Source organism: Denticeps clupeoides, chromosome 14 (genome assembly GCF_900700375.1).
Source record: "Denticeps clupeoides chromosome 14, fDenClu1.1, whole genome shotgun sequence".
Lineage (NCBI taxonomy): Eukaryota > Metazoa > Chordata > Actinopteri > Clupeiformes > Denticipitidae > Denticeps > Denticeps clupeoides.
Window position 1 is genome coordinate 19,999,166 of NC_041720.1, and position 13,728 is coordinate 20,012,893.

General features: G+C 39.9%; 1 protein-coding gene across 1 annotated transcript in view; it reads right to left on the reverse strand.

Moving 5' to 3' along the window:
- Positions 1 to 345: 345 nt before the first annotated feature.
- Positions 346 to 13,728, reverse strand: part of fndc4a (fibronectin type III domain containing 4a) — a 36,335-nt gene continuing 22,952 nt past the window's right edge. Inside the window, exons 5-6 of the mRNA XM_028953585.1 lie at positions 13,500 to 13,633; positions 346 to 2,182 (exon numbers count right to left, since the gene is read on the reverse strand). Coding sequence (XP_028809418.1) covers positions 2,141 to 2,182; positions 13,500 to 13,633 — 176 coding nt within the window. The 3' untranslated portion in view covers positions 346 to 2,140. The remainder of the gene's footprint in view (positions 2,183 to 13,499; positions 13,634 to 13,728) is intronic.

Genomic DNA, 13,728 nt, shown 5'->3' on the forward strand with positions numbered 1-13,728 from the left:
TCAGCTTGAGCCAACGCAATTCATGTAAGTACCAGTGGAAATAAAGGACATTGCTGAATCTGAGTTCTCCAAATATTTACCTTGACAACCATAGCCTGAATAACTTTCTTGTACACTTGCAGAGTGGATAAAGCAGCCAGCACAGATTAGGTACAGACAAACTCAGTTTTGTAGTGATAACCCCATTTCCCCCTATTCTTACAATAAAGTTTTAGTACATGAGACCACCTTACTTTAGTTGTTCCATTAATTCCCAGTTAAATTAAACTGGAGACATAATCAAAGTACACCAGTAGTTTATTCTATAATCTTTATTAGCATGAATAAGGTAAAGAACAAGGTGAGGTTACTAAAAGCATTATTAACACAAAGTATTTCAGAATTCATTTCTATGCATGCACTTATTTTGTATCATCTAGAGAAGTTTTGGCACCTCTTTTGGCAGTTGGATTAATTACATTCTAACTTTTATTATATACATATGATCAGTATGACACTACTAATACAAATCATAACAAAACAAACTGATAAATGTAAGAAAACGTAAACCTCTATCATCAAATTCAGTTAATCATAAATAACATTACTATTTCTCTTTTGATGTGTTAACAGTATGTAGAGAACATGCAATATTAATGAAATTTTTATTCATTTATTTTTTAAAAATGAAAAATAGCACATTAAAGTACATACTAAGTTCTACTGGTAGCATATACAGTATCTGGTCAGTTCCACTTTTTCACCAAAAATGCTCTGACTTAGTTTGTCTTGTGATAAATGTAAGGAGGACATCATCGCTTTACTTCTGTCACATCTGTCTATACAGTCTGTTCAACCCTTCAGAGGATCTAAACTGTAAAAATAACCACATATTTATCAAAAATAGACATTTTTACTTTGACTCATGCAAATGAAGGTGGTGAGTACATGTAAACTATTGCTACAATTACCACTGTAACAATAACTAAGCAGAATCATTTACATGAGCGTGCTTAGTTAGCATAGCAGTTTCCTCAGAAATGTCATGTAATTATACATGCACTTTAAATTATAAGGAACCACTATGATTGAGATGCCCAGTTGACACTGCTTATCCATTTATCTGGTAGTTTTACCTCAAATAAAAAAAAACATGCACAAAAATGTAATGTATCTAAAAAAATGCTATTGGTTATCATTAAAATACTCTACAGAGTCAGAGACACTTCATGCTGTTTTTTTAACTTAAAACATTGCTCCTGGACAGATATATAGGATCCAGGTTTGGTGATCTGATCACAAGTAAACTACTCTAAGAACATTTGATTGAGTACTGGTTTTAAATTTCCCCACTCGATATTGTCATTTTTGACTCCAAGAAATGAGGACCCAGGCGCAGGTGCGCAAAAAAAGGTTTATTGTATTACTAAAGATATTTGCATATAAATACCTTATCATTAAAATGCAAGCTTGCTAGAGAAACTGGCAAGCAAATGGAAAGACATGATTAGAGTAGGTGGTAATATCTAGCCCAGTTCACATTCAGGCCAGAGCAGTGGTTCAAAGCAGAATTCACAGCAGTTTACTTGCGATTGGATTTACCAAATCAGTTCTAAAGGTCTGAACTTGGTCACTAAGCACTGAGGGAGGGACTTATAGTATCTGTGTCTGTAATTTCTGGCATATAAACCACTACTTTTTTCACACGCTTTGAGAACTGCAGCTAATTTATGGATTTTTATATAATTTTATCTAACTAGCTATTTGCTGCCAACACATTTCACCTCATCATATCAGACCAATGAAAATTACTAAACAGGTAAACAGTTTCAGAAAACTCACTCAGACTTAATCCTTCAGATCAGCCATTTTGTCCTTCATGGTCACAGACCGTCATCATGGAACAGACACAAAGAAAGGCATATGATGCAACTTTCAAGTTAAAAGCCCTCTTTAGTCTGGAATTTACGGTAGTTTATGTTCATTCAGGACACATGCAACACGTTTTGTGTTTGTATTGTGTAACATTTCAGAAATCAGCAGCATACATATTCATCTGACCAGGACCACATCTCTTGGGGGGAAAGGCTTGGGAAGATGTAGCATCAGGAGTGGAGAGATGAAGTGAAGAAGGCTGGTATGTTGGCAGACCTCAATTTCCTCAGACCTCAATGATGTTGATTGATGGCACAGATTGGTGAAACTGCAATTCACAGAAAATTAGCTATAAAAAGAACAGCCCTTAAAAACTATTTTCAAAAAATGCTGCAATTATATGTGGATGCCAAACAGAGGGTGGATTTTAATGTAGACAGATGTTTTCCTGGGAGAACTGAGTGTGAATGAGAGGTACTATTGTAATTTGCACACAATCAGAACACATTTTCTCTGGGGGTCAATGAAGGGGTAAATTGGGGTAAATTCTGCTCATGGTCTCATTACTCTTTAAGGCAGAAGTTAAGTGAAGTCTGTCTTTAAAAAGATCTGATTTGTAAAATCTGAAGGTGCATTATTTCTGTCAGGTTTTTGTCATGGTCCCGACGAGGGACCCGAACATGAGCACGTGTGGAAAGAAACGAGAAACTCTGTTTACTCTGCGAATGAGAGCTGGCGTGAGCTGCAACACCACACAAATGTTGTTCACATTTTAGGTTGAATCGGGCATGGGGCAGGATGAGAGGGAAGAGAAGAGACTAGAGGAGATGAACAGGATAGGTCTTACTAGTTTCAGGTTGAGAATGATCCAAGTCGGATGTCAGTCAATGACTGAGCGGCTGGCAGTGGCCATCTTGCCAATTTATAGGAGTCACGTTACCTCATTTCTGTGTTGCTCCCGGTCACATGGATGGAATCATGTGACAGTTTTACTCCATAGTTTGACTCTAAACTTCAAAAGTAAATAATACAGAATGCAATGATTTTTAAATCTCTTAAACCCGTGTTGTATTTTTAGTTGTAAGTGACGTTTGCTGTAGTGTTGGAATGTTTCACACATTGGGGCAGTGGTGGCCTAGTGGTTAAGGAAGCGGTGCCATAATCAGAAGGTCGCCAAGGTGCCACTGAGGTGCCACTGAGCAAAGCACCGTCCCCACAAACTGCTCCCCAGGCACCTGTCATGGCTGCCCACTGCTCATTAAGGGTGATGGGTTAAAAGCATAGGACACATTTCGTTGTGTGCACATTATTTACTGTGTCTAATTTAATACCATCATCCTGTGACATTATATTCACCAGTTTCAACTGTAAAAGTATCAGTAATCATATAAACTGGATAAATATCCACTTGGATAAATAAAGTTATAATTACACCACGTTCATCACTTGGGTACGCATGTTGTTTTTCTACAAGGTTCTCATCTTTCATTGTGGAGCTATGCTTTGACTTGATGATGCAGAATGTATAAGAGAATGCAGACTCGCCCAAATAGGTTGACCCAGTCAAGTTTGGGGCAAGTGTTTTGAGGTTGGGATACTTTTGTTCCAGCAGTTGTTCCAGAACTCATGCCAGGTGTAGCCCTGGATTTTAGTGTAAGTGTAATTTTGTAGTGTGTAAATCTCATTCTCAAACATGAGATGCAATGCAATCCAATTTTTTTTTAACATTAATATGACTACCAAGTGAAAAACACTGGTAGCTGTCAATAAGTTTCATGGATGCAAAGTCAATAACTGCCTTGTCAAATTCATATCAAGGCAGTTATTCATATCATTACAGCTTACCAGTTGTACAGATCTGACCATGCTGATTAATTGCTTATCCTAACCCTGCAGCTCTAAATAAAGATCTGTCAGGAAAACTAAATCCAAAAGATTGCTCTATAGCTGTGCACATTCATATTGCAAAGTTTCAGGAAATCTTTCAGGCAGCAACTACTCAATCTACTCCAGAATTTATCTCTGCTTATCCATTTCACATATACAGAAGAATACAAAATCTATTCATGTTTAACTATATAATGCTTACTGCTGAATTACACAGTTGAGGCCAAAATTATTACCCCGTTATGAAATATGAAATCAACAATCTTGATCTCTCCATGAAAATGACCATTAACTAAACGTGTTTTGTTATTTTAAAAACAAATACTCAACAAATAACAATGTTCACTAAGTTAAGTTGAAACAAGAAAGAATGAAAATGAGACATCCAAAATAATTAAATAATTATCCCCCTGGCCATTAATAGTTAATAGAGTAACTTTTCTGAACCCCAACTGAAACCAATCTCTTAGAGTACTAGCTTGGTCTCCTGAGGGATTATGGCTTGTTCTTCCATTGCAAAATGTTCTAGCTGGTCCAACTTGCCTGGTTTCCAAGCAAGGACATTCACTTTGAGCACAAACAGATTTTTAACAAAAATGTTCCATAATTTTGACCTCAACTTTACAATGTTCATTAAGGAAGTCTAGGAAAAGTTCATTTTTTTTGGACAATGCAATGATCCCACTAGAGCAGCCAACCATTTCTGGAGCAAAATCAGTTGTGATGGAAATTAGCTTATAGAGGGGCATCGTGCTCTTTTTAACAAATTCCATGAACGTGGGCAAAATATCTTCACCTCTGGTGTGTTCTGTTAATTGTAAACTGGTCCACACCTGTATCTCCAAAAACATTCTGATAATCATACAGAACTGTGCCAGATCCATGAGATCAGTTAACTTAACAAAACTGGAGAGCAGCACTCACATGTGTCAATGTCACTTTTCATTTGCTCCTCAACCTCCTCTGCCATTCTTCATATTGGCTCTGTAACTGTACTCTGAGATAACTACATTTCCTGAATAGCATCCATGCTCTCTGTTTTATTTTTAAAGCCAGCAACGAGTGCACCTGCAGTCATGGCAAAAGCTTCTTTAATAACATGACAGTCAAAATATGACATATACGATACAATGCTATCAGATTGGCTTGGTAAAGATGCTGTGCTGCTAACTGACTTTAGAGTTCTCACACTTTTCGGCCACATGGGGCTGTTATAGCAGCAGGGAACTCGGGTCTCATAGCTTTTGTTCATCTTTTTTAAATGTCGCTCCTTCTTCAAAGCCTTGCATTGCAAATAAGATATATGAACTTAGTCATTTTGTGTTCTTTTTGTCATGCCCCAAACTGTCATCAAGTGTTTCTTGTCCATGTTTTGTTTCTATCAGTAAACCATTGTCATTTCCATGGAGTCATGTGTGTGTGTCTTTTGGACAGGATTAACTGGTTATCTAGGTAATGTTACATAAAAATATATGCTGCTTTGAAGTTTCCAATGAGCTCAGATAAGAACAGCATCCATAAGTGGAAGATCAAAACCACCAGGACAATTCCTAGAGCTGGCTGGCCACCTAAACTGAGCAATTGGTGGAGAAGGGCCTTAGTCAGGGAGGTAACCAAGAATCAACTGGTCACTCTTACTGAGCTCTAGAGGTTCTCTGTGGACTGAGGAAACTCAGAAAGGGTGACAAGGTGGCCATAAGAGCAGTGAATGCGCATGTGGCAGGGCATCCAGGCCATCACAAACTTATTAAGGATTAAAAACCTATAAACCTGTGACAGTGACCCCTCCCTACCAGATGCGCTGCATGACTTCTATGTATGATTTGACTTACAGAACAGTGTGACTTTGAACAAATCCAACCCTCCTCCCAGACATGAGGAACAGTCTTTACAGAGTTAACTCATGAAAGTCTGCTGGACCAGACAACTTCCCTGGAAGAGTGCTAAGAGAATGTGCAGATCAGCTGGCAGATGTTCTCAACAACATCTTCAACATCTCACTGAGCACCGTTGTTGTTCCAATATCTTTTATGACTGCCACTATCATGCTTGTGCCAAAGAAGTCTTCAGTATCACCTTCAGTATGCTGTTCATAGACTTCATAGACTGTTCATAGTTCAGCATTGAACACCATCATTCCCCAGAACCTGGTCGAGAAGCTGAACACCTCCCTCTGCAACTGGATCTTGGACTTCCTGACTGAGAGACCGCAGCTCCTCAGGGCTGTGTGCTCAGTCAAATGCCTTGACACTCATATATTTAACTAAGGTGTTGTCCATTTCCTCTGATCCACCTTGAGATGGTTCTACACCTTCATTTGAGTCCATCTGTGTTTGATTTTACTGATTGGACTTGATTAGGAAAGCCACACATCTGTCTACAGGGAGTGCAGAATTATTAGGCAAGTTGTATTTTTGAGGAATAATTTTATTATTGAATAACAACCAAAAAACAAATTAATATCAAAGCTGAATGTTTTTGGAAGTAGTTTTTAGTTTGTTTTTATTTTTAGCTATTTTAGGGGGATATCTGTGTGTGTAGGTGACTATTACTGTGCATAATTATTAGGCAACTTAACAAAAAACAAATATATACCCATTTCAATTATTTATTTTTACCAGTGAAACCAATATAACATCTCCACATTCACAAATATACATTTCTGACATTCAAAAACAAAACAAAAACAAATCAGCGACCAATATAGCCACCTTTCTTTGCAAGGACACTCAAAAGCCTGCCACCCATGGATTCTGTCAGTGTTTTGATCTGTTCACCATCAACATTGCCTGCAGCAGCAACCACAGCCTCCCAGACACTGTTCAGAGAGGTGTACTGTTTTCCCTCCTTGTAAATCTCACATTTGATGATGGACCACAGGTTCTCAATGGGGTTCAGATCAGGTGAATAAGGAGGCCATGTCATTAGTTTTTCTTCTTTTATACCCTTTCTTGCCAGCCACGCTGTGGAGTACTTGGTCGCAGTACTTATTCATAGCAAGCTATTTAATGTATGTGTATTTTGCTTTCAGAATTGTTGTCCAAGGCAGTCAGGATGCCTTAAATATTGAGTTTGTGTCTCATTTAATGTACATTTCAACTTTTACCAAACACTACCCTGTGTGAGCATATGACCCAGTTCTGTATTCAGAGGTTTGTGATCTGTTCATGATCAAATGTACTCCCTGCAAACACAGTAAAAATTAAACCTGTATTAAATTATCCTGTGTCAGTCATAAGATAAGACCATAAGAATCATGGTCGTCTCTTATCATTTGACTGTATCTGTAAGGATGGTATTACAGAAGAACTACAAATGCAATACAGTGGACATCTTGAGGGGGTGTTTTACTGTAAAAGGTCAATGATATTATGTGCAACAAAAAGGTCAAAAAAAATTCTTGATTTGAATGGGTGGCATTTTGGGGACACGTCACAGGTAGATGCTTACAAATCCTGACTGCTCCCCTAAAACAACAGAACCTGATGATGCAATGTTTGCTGACCTACATAGAGTCCAATGAGAGCAGATTGGTCGTATGAGGCAATGCTCAGTCTAACCAAGGAGCTTTTGATCTTTATTTTTCTTCCATTCCTGTTGGTAGTTAACCCCTTTATCTCTTTCATAGAATGATGTGGTTTATCTGTGCTTTATTATTCTCCAACTGCAGTCTGTAGTTATGATTAGTCTGTTCAGGTTTTCAGATTAGCAAGTTATTGTGCACTTTAAAGTAATAATATGTTTCATAAAGACATGAGCACATTATAAATCAATAAACAAAATATATATAAACATGCAGCCATTAATCCATGTTCACAGTACAATTAGTGTATACATCCATGTTCACAGTACAATTAGTGGACATACTGTGTAGCTCAGTGGCCTATATTACTTCTGGACAATACTGTGCTACCTGATGGATAGTTGTTCTGAACACCTGTGCACTTTCACATTTCAGAGAGGATATTACAGTTGGATGCGGTGGCCAGACCTCATGAGTACCTCTACCTGGATGAGGGTGGCTTCAATCTGCAGAAACGAAGGAAAAGAGGCTGTAACATCATTGGCCAAAGAGCCATCACTGAGGTTCCTGGCCAACAGGGGGGCAATATTACTCTTTCTGCAGCCATGGGTTTGGAGCGGCTTAGACCTTTCGAAAAGACATCGTCTTGGACCACCAACAACACCATCCTGGGCCCACACATCACATTTATGTGATCATTTGGGACACTTTCACTTTCACAGGACAAACCAAATCAGAGAGTGGTTCACCCCCAACAGTAAGCACTTTTTAAACATCTGTCTGCCACCCTACTCCCCTTTCCTGAACCCTATAGAGGAGTTCTTCTCATCGTGGAGATGGAAGGTTTATGACAGACAACAGACAATCAGACAGACAACTGGAGAGAACCTCCTTATGGCAATGGAGCTGGCCTGTGGTGACATCCCAGTGGAGGCCATCCAAGGATGGATTCACCATTCCAGGGCGTTTTTCCCACGGTACCTGGCAAGATACAATATAGCCTGCGATGTGGATGAGGTGATGTGGCCCGATGCAGCTCAGTGACATGATGTCGCACAGTGATTGTGGTGTGAATAAAGTAAATAAAAAAACACCCTGATCATGTTTTCAAGGGTACTGTTGTGTGCAATAGATTCTGTTTTTGCACTGAGTTGTGTTACAATAGTTCCTTCTGAACGTACCACCAGCACCCCCGACATAAGAATAGGATTATTAAATGTTAGATCCCTTACACCTAAAACGCTCATTGTCAATGAAATGATTACAGATCAGGGGTTCGATGTACTGTGCCTGACCGAAACTTGGTTAAAACAAAATGAATTTGTAGCATTAAACGAGTCTAGTCCTCCTGGATACAGCTATGTACACCAACCTTGCTTAACTGGAAGAGGAGGTGGCGTCGCAGTAATTTATAAGGATAACCTCGGTATTACTCATAAACCCGGACAAGGATTTAACTCTTTTGAGATTCTATATATGTTAACCAACATTTAACAGGACCTACTCACGAAGGTGGTCACACGCTCGATCTTGTGTTGACCTTCGGTTTAAATATAGAAGATATAGTTACTCTTCCGCAATCTGAAATGGTCTCAGATCATTTCCTCATCACTTTTAAAATATGTATCAAACACAACAAACCCTTGTTATAGAGACAAACGGACAATTACATCAAGTACGGCACAGAGGTTTATTAATACCTTACCAGATTTAAGCAAATAGCACCCAATGTTATAAATTCTATCCTCAAAATTGTTAACTCGTCGCTTAGCACCGGCCACGTACCAAGTTCGTTCAAGGTAGCAGTCATTAGACCCATGATTAAAAAGACGGATATTGATCGCAGTCAGCTTTCAAATTATAGACCGATATCCAACCTTCCGTTCATATCAAAAATCTTAGAAAAAGTTGTAGCCCAGCAGCTGAGCACATATCTAGACTGTAACAATATCCACGAAGTATATCAAACAGGATTTAGACCTCATCATAGCACTGAGACAGCGCTGGTTAAAGTGGTTAATGACCTGCTGTTGGCCTCTGATCAGGGACGCATCTCGCTGCTTGTCCTGCTTGATCTGAGTGCAGCGTTTGACACTATTGATCACGCTATTCTCCTTGCCAGGTTAGAGAATGTTATCGGGATTAAGGGAACAGCCCTTGAATGGTTCAGATCATATTTGACCAACCGATATCAGTTTGTGGACATCAATGGTGTTTCGTCTTCACATAGTAAAGTACAGTTTGGTGTTCCACAAGGCTCTGTCCTAGGTCCGTTACTTTTTTCTCTATACATGTTACCTTTAGGCAACGTCATCCGCAAACACGGTATTAGCTTTCATTGCTACGCTGACGACACACAGCTGTATCTGTCAGCAATGCCAGATCAGAGGCAGCAGCTGAACAAAATAGAGAATTGTCTGAAGGACATTAGACAGTGGATGCTCACCAACTTTCTCCTGCTAAACCCTGACAAGACAGAAGCGCTCGTAATCGGGCCTCAGGCAGCCAGGCATAAACTGGCTGACTACACAATAACCCTGGATAGCCTTTGTATCTCACCGAGTATTGAAGTGAAGGATCTAGGTGTCATCATTGATGCAGGTCTCTCATTCAGTTCGCACGTAGATAATGTCACTAGAATAGCATACTTTCACCTTAGAAATATTGCGAAAATAAGAAATATCATTTCAATGCATGATGCAGAAAAGTTGGTCCATGCATTTATTACATCAAGGTTAGATTACTGCAATGCATTATTGTCTGGATGCTCTAGTAGGTGCATGAGTAAACTCCAGCTAGTACAGAATGCTGCAGCCAGAGTTCTAACCAGAAACAGGAAATTTGACCACATCACCCCAGTCTTACAATCACTGCACTGGTTACCCATCAAATTTAGGATTGACTACAAAATCCTACTTTTAACCTATAAAGCTCTAAATGGTCTCGCCCCACAGTACCTGAGTGAACTTTTGGTTCCTTACGAACCGCCACGCCCCCTTCGATCAATGGGTGCGGGGTCACTACTGGTACCAAATGTGCAGAAGGTCACAGCTGGGAGCAGATCCTTCTCCTATAGAGCTCCGCAGTTGTGGAACAGCTTGCCTGTCAGTGTCCGGGATTCAGACACAGTCTCAGTGTTTAAATCCAATCTCAAAACCTATCTGTTTTCTCTGGCTTTTTGCTAAAGTCCTAGACCCTCATTTCACTTGATTTTGACGCAGTGTCAATTATAAAGTCCAGTTTATCACAGAGTCCCCCTGTTAGACACAGACAAAGTTAAATTCACCAGTTAGGCTGTCCTAGTTAGGGTACCAGGCCACTGTAGCACCAATATACCGCTATAACCACATATTTCAGTATCGGTCGTACAGTGCAACCGTCTGCCGCTGCTTCTGTTTGTTTTTCTCCGAGACACGGAATCAAGCACCCAGACTACTGGCAGACCCCAGTGAAGAGACAAGCAGATACATCCTGGTTCCTGACAACTGCTTTACAAGGACAAAACGTAAAACAAACCAGAGGGTCACCACAGCCATCACCACCGTTACAACTACAGCTTCAGGGATCTTCAAATGGACCAGTAACATCATTACGGACATGTAATCTAGACCATGACACTGAATACATCCTGGACTTCTCCTACCCTACAACTGTAGGACTCATTATATCACATCCAACCCTGCACTGACACCATTTGCAGGCTCACTCTACCCTGGAAGGGGGTCCCTCTCTGTATCACTCCTTCCCAAGGTTTCTTCCTTTCTTTTTTTCTCTCTCCTAGAGTTTTTTTGTGTGGAGTTTTTCCTTGTGTGCAGAAGGGTCAAGTGTGGGGGGTTTCAACTGTAGGGCCTGTCAAAGCCCATTGAGACATACTGTATGTGATTTTGGGCTATATAAGAAATAAATGTTGTTGATGTTGTTGTGTACATGCAGAATTGTCTATAGATTTATACTCTTCATATGAAACTCACTAATCTAAATGCCTAATCCTCTGCAGAGATCTAAGAAGATACGTTACTGTAAAACGTCTAAAAACATGCATTGGCAGTTATGAAACAAAGAACCTTCTCACAAATTGAGCATTGTGTTTTCAATTGTTTCGTTGTAGTGTGTAATGATGTGTATAGTGTTAACATTTTTGAAAGCTTCGAGCTGTTCCTTTGGTGTGAAAGTGAGAAGGTGTGGTTGTGTTTATGTAGCTTTAGAAAAGGGTGTTGTGTTTAGACATTGGGGAACATGGAGGAAACGTTTGTGAAATGTGTTTTAGCATTTGAGAAAAATTGTATAATACATTTGAGAAATCAATTCCTATAAAATAATCAAATTTCTTGTCAAACAACATGTTGGCATGCATGGTTCCCTCAATGAAGGCCTAAACCATGGTTCATTGAGAAGTGATTGTCACATGTGATACACAGCAGCACAGCACACGGTGCACACAGTGAAATTTGTCCTCTGCATTTAACCCATCACCCTGAGTGAGCAGTGGGCAGCCATGACAGGTGCCCAGGGAGCAGTGTGTGGGGTCACACTTGTCTGCTTTGCTCAGTGGGACCTCAGTGGCACCTTGGTGGATGGGGATTCGAACCGGCAACCTTCTGATTACGGGGCTGCTTCCTTAACCGCTAGACCACCACTGCCCACCAAGTGTGTCTTGTAGGCAAGACACACTTGTCTTTTTTTCTCCTCACCTGGTTGACACCACAAACAATTGACTCCAGCTGAAACAAGTTTATCTTGGTCTCATAAGACCACAGGACATGGTTCCAGTAATCCATGTTCTTAGTCTGCCTGTCTTCAACAAACTGTTTTCTTGTGAATTATCTTTAGACCAGGCTTCATTCTGGAACAACAGTCTTGCAGACCAATTTGATGCAGTGTGCGGTGTATGGTCTGAGCACTGACATGTATTAATCCTGAATCAATTAAAGCAACAGTGAAGTGGCCACATTCAGTAAAACAGATTTGGCAAAAATTGTGAACGATTAAGGTTAGTACAATTGTGGTTAATATAGATTATTATTCTAAGATCTGCTGGCATCCCAGTGTGTGTTCATTGTTTTACATTGCTTTAAAAAGGTAACACAGGTAGTGGTTGAAATGAAAAGGAATAGATGTCCTATTTTCACACCTGTCCATCGTGTTGCTCTAGCAAGAAAGAGAGCCAGTGAGTCACACGATGGCTGCTCTCAACATGGAGTGCTTAAAATGGAATGCCTATACATCTACATAGACTATTATATAGACCAGTTGCACGGGTCTTATTTGAGGAAACTTTGACAACTGGGTAATAGCAGAACTATTTCATTGAGGCTTGGAAGATGTTAAGGGTGCATTTTACATTTACGGCATTTATCAGACACCCTTATCCAGAGTGACTTACAATCAGTAGTTACAGGGACAGTCCCCCCTGGAGCAACTTAGGGTTAAGGGTCTTGCTCAGAGACACAATGGTAGTAAGTGGGATTTGAACCCACTAGGCTACTACCACCCACATTGAATACAATGTACTCCAGTGGTAAAGATTTCCTTTTGAAATTAGTAGGGACAGATTTGCCTTCACATCTGTGCTAGAACCAGCTGCTGCCATATCATCTCAAAATTATTGATGTGGATAATTCAATAATCACTGGATACTGGTGACATGCTAATTCTATGGCCTTGGTACTCTCATAAAATAATGTCAGTCAACAATCAGTACAATCAGTATGCCTATTTTTAATCACCTCAGAGGGGATTACACTACATCCACAGACATTTTATGGTCAAGCTCTGTTCTATTTCTCCGCAGGCAAATCATACTGAGCTACAACAGATGCTCCCCTAAGGAGCCAATTCCATTTTTCCTTTTATTTTTTATGACAGGTGGAATACGTGTAAGCCTGGAGATGGAATCAAAATGTTCTTCGGAATCCTAGTATATGAGACTGGATTAAACAATCACCTACAAAATTGATTCTGGGTCAGTTAGGCTCAAAATCTGAAATGGGTTGTGGGATGCAGCAGGGTATGAGTCATTTCTGAAATATAAAAGGGCTAACAATTAAGATAGACATGGGCAACAAGTGGGAAACGAGATTTAGCTCGTCAATAAAGATCCAGATGGAAATTAAGATGGATTCCTGCATACGGAGCTCATTTGTCAACTGGATTTATCTTTCCTAAACTGAAATGTGGGGATATGGAATTTCCCATTGGGGATATGGAATTTAAAGAAGGTTGATTCACATCCCACCTTGCTCCTAAGCAGGCCGCCACTGTGGTGCTCAGGTGTGCTCCTCTCCGACGATGGCTTGACTTTTTCTTTACTGTTGCTGGAGTCATTGTCCTTGATGATATCATATTGACGGCAGAACAGAGCAATCACCGCTACAACATATAAGAGAAGAGGAGGGAGACTCAGTTCAGTCTGATCAGTCTGTGTTCTTCGATGACAAATCAGAATGCATTATGATACACATAAA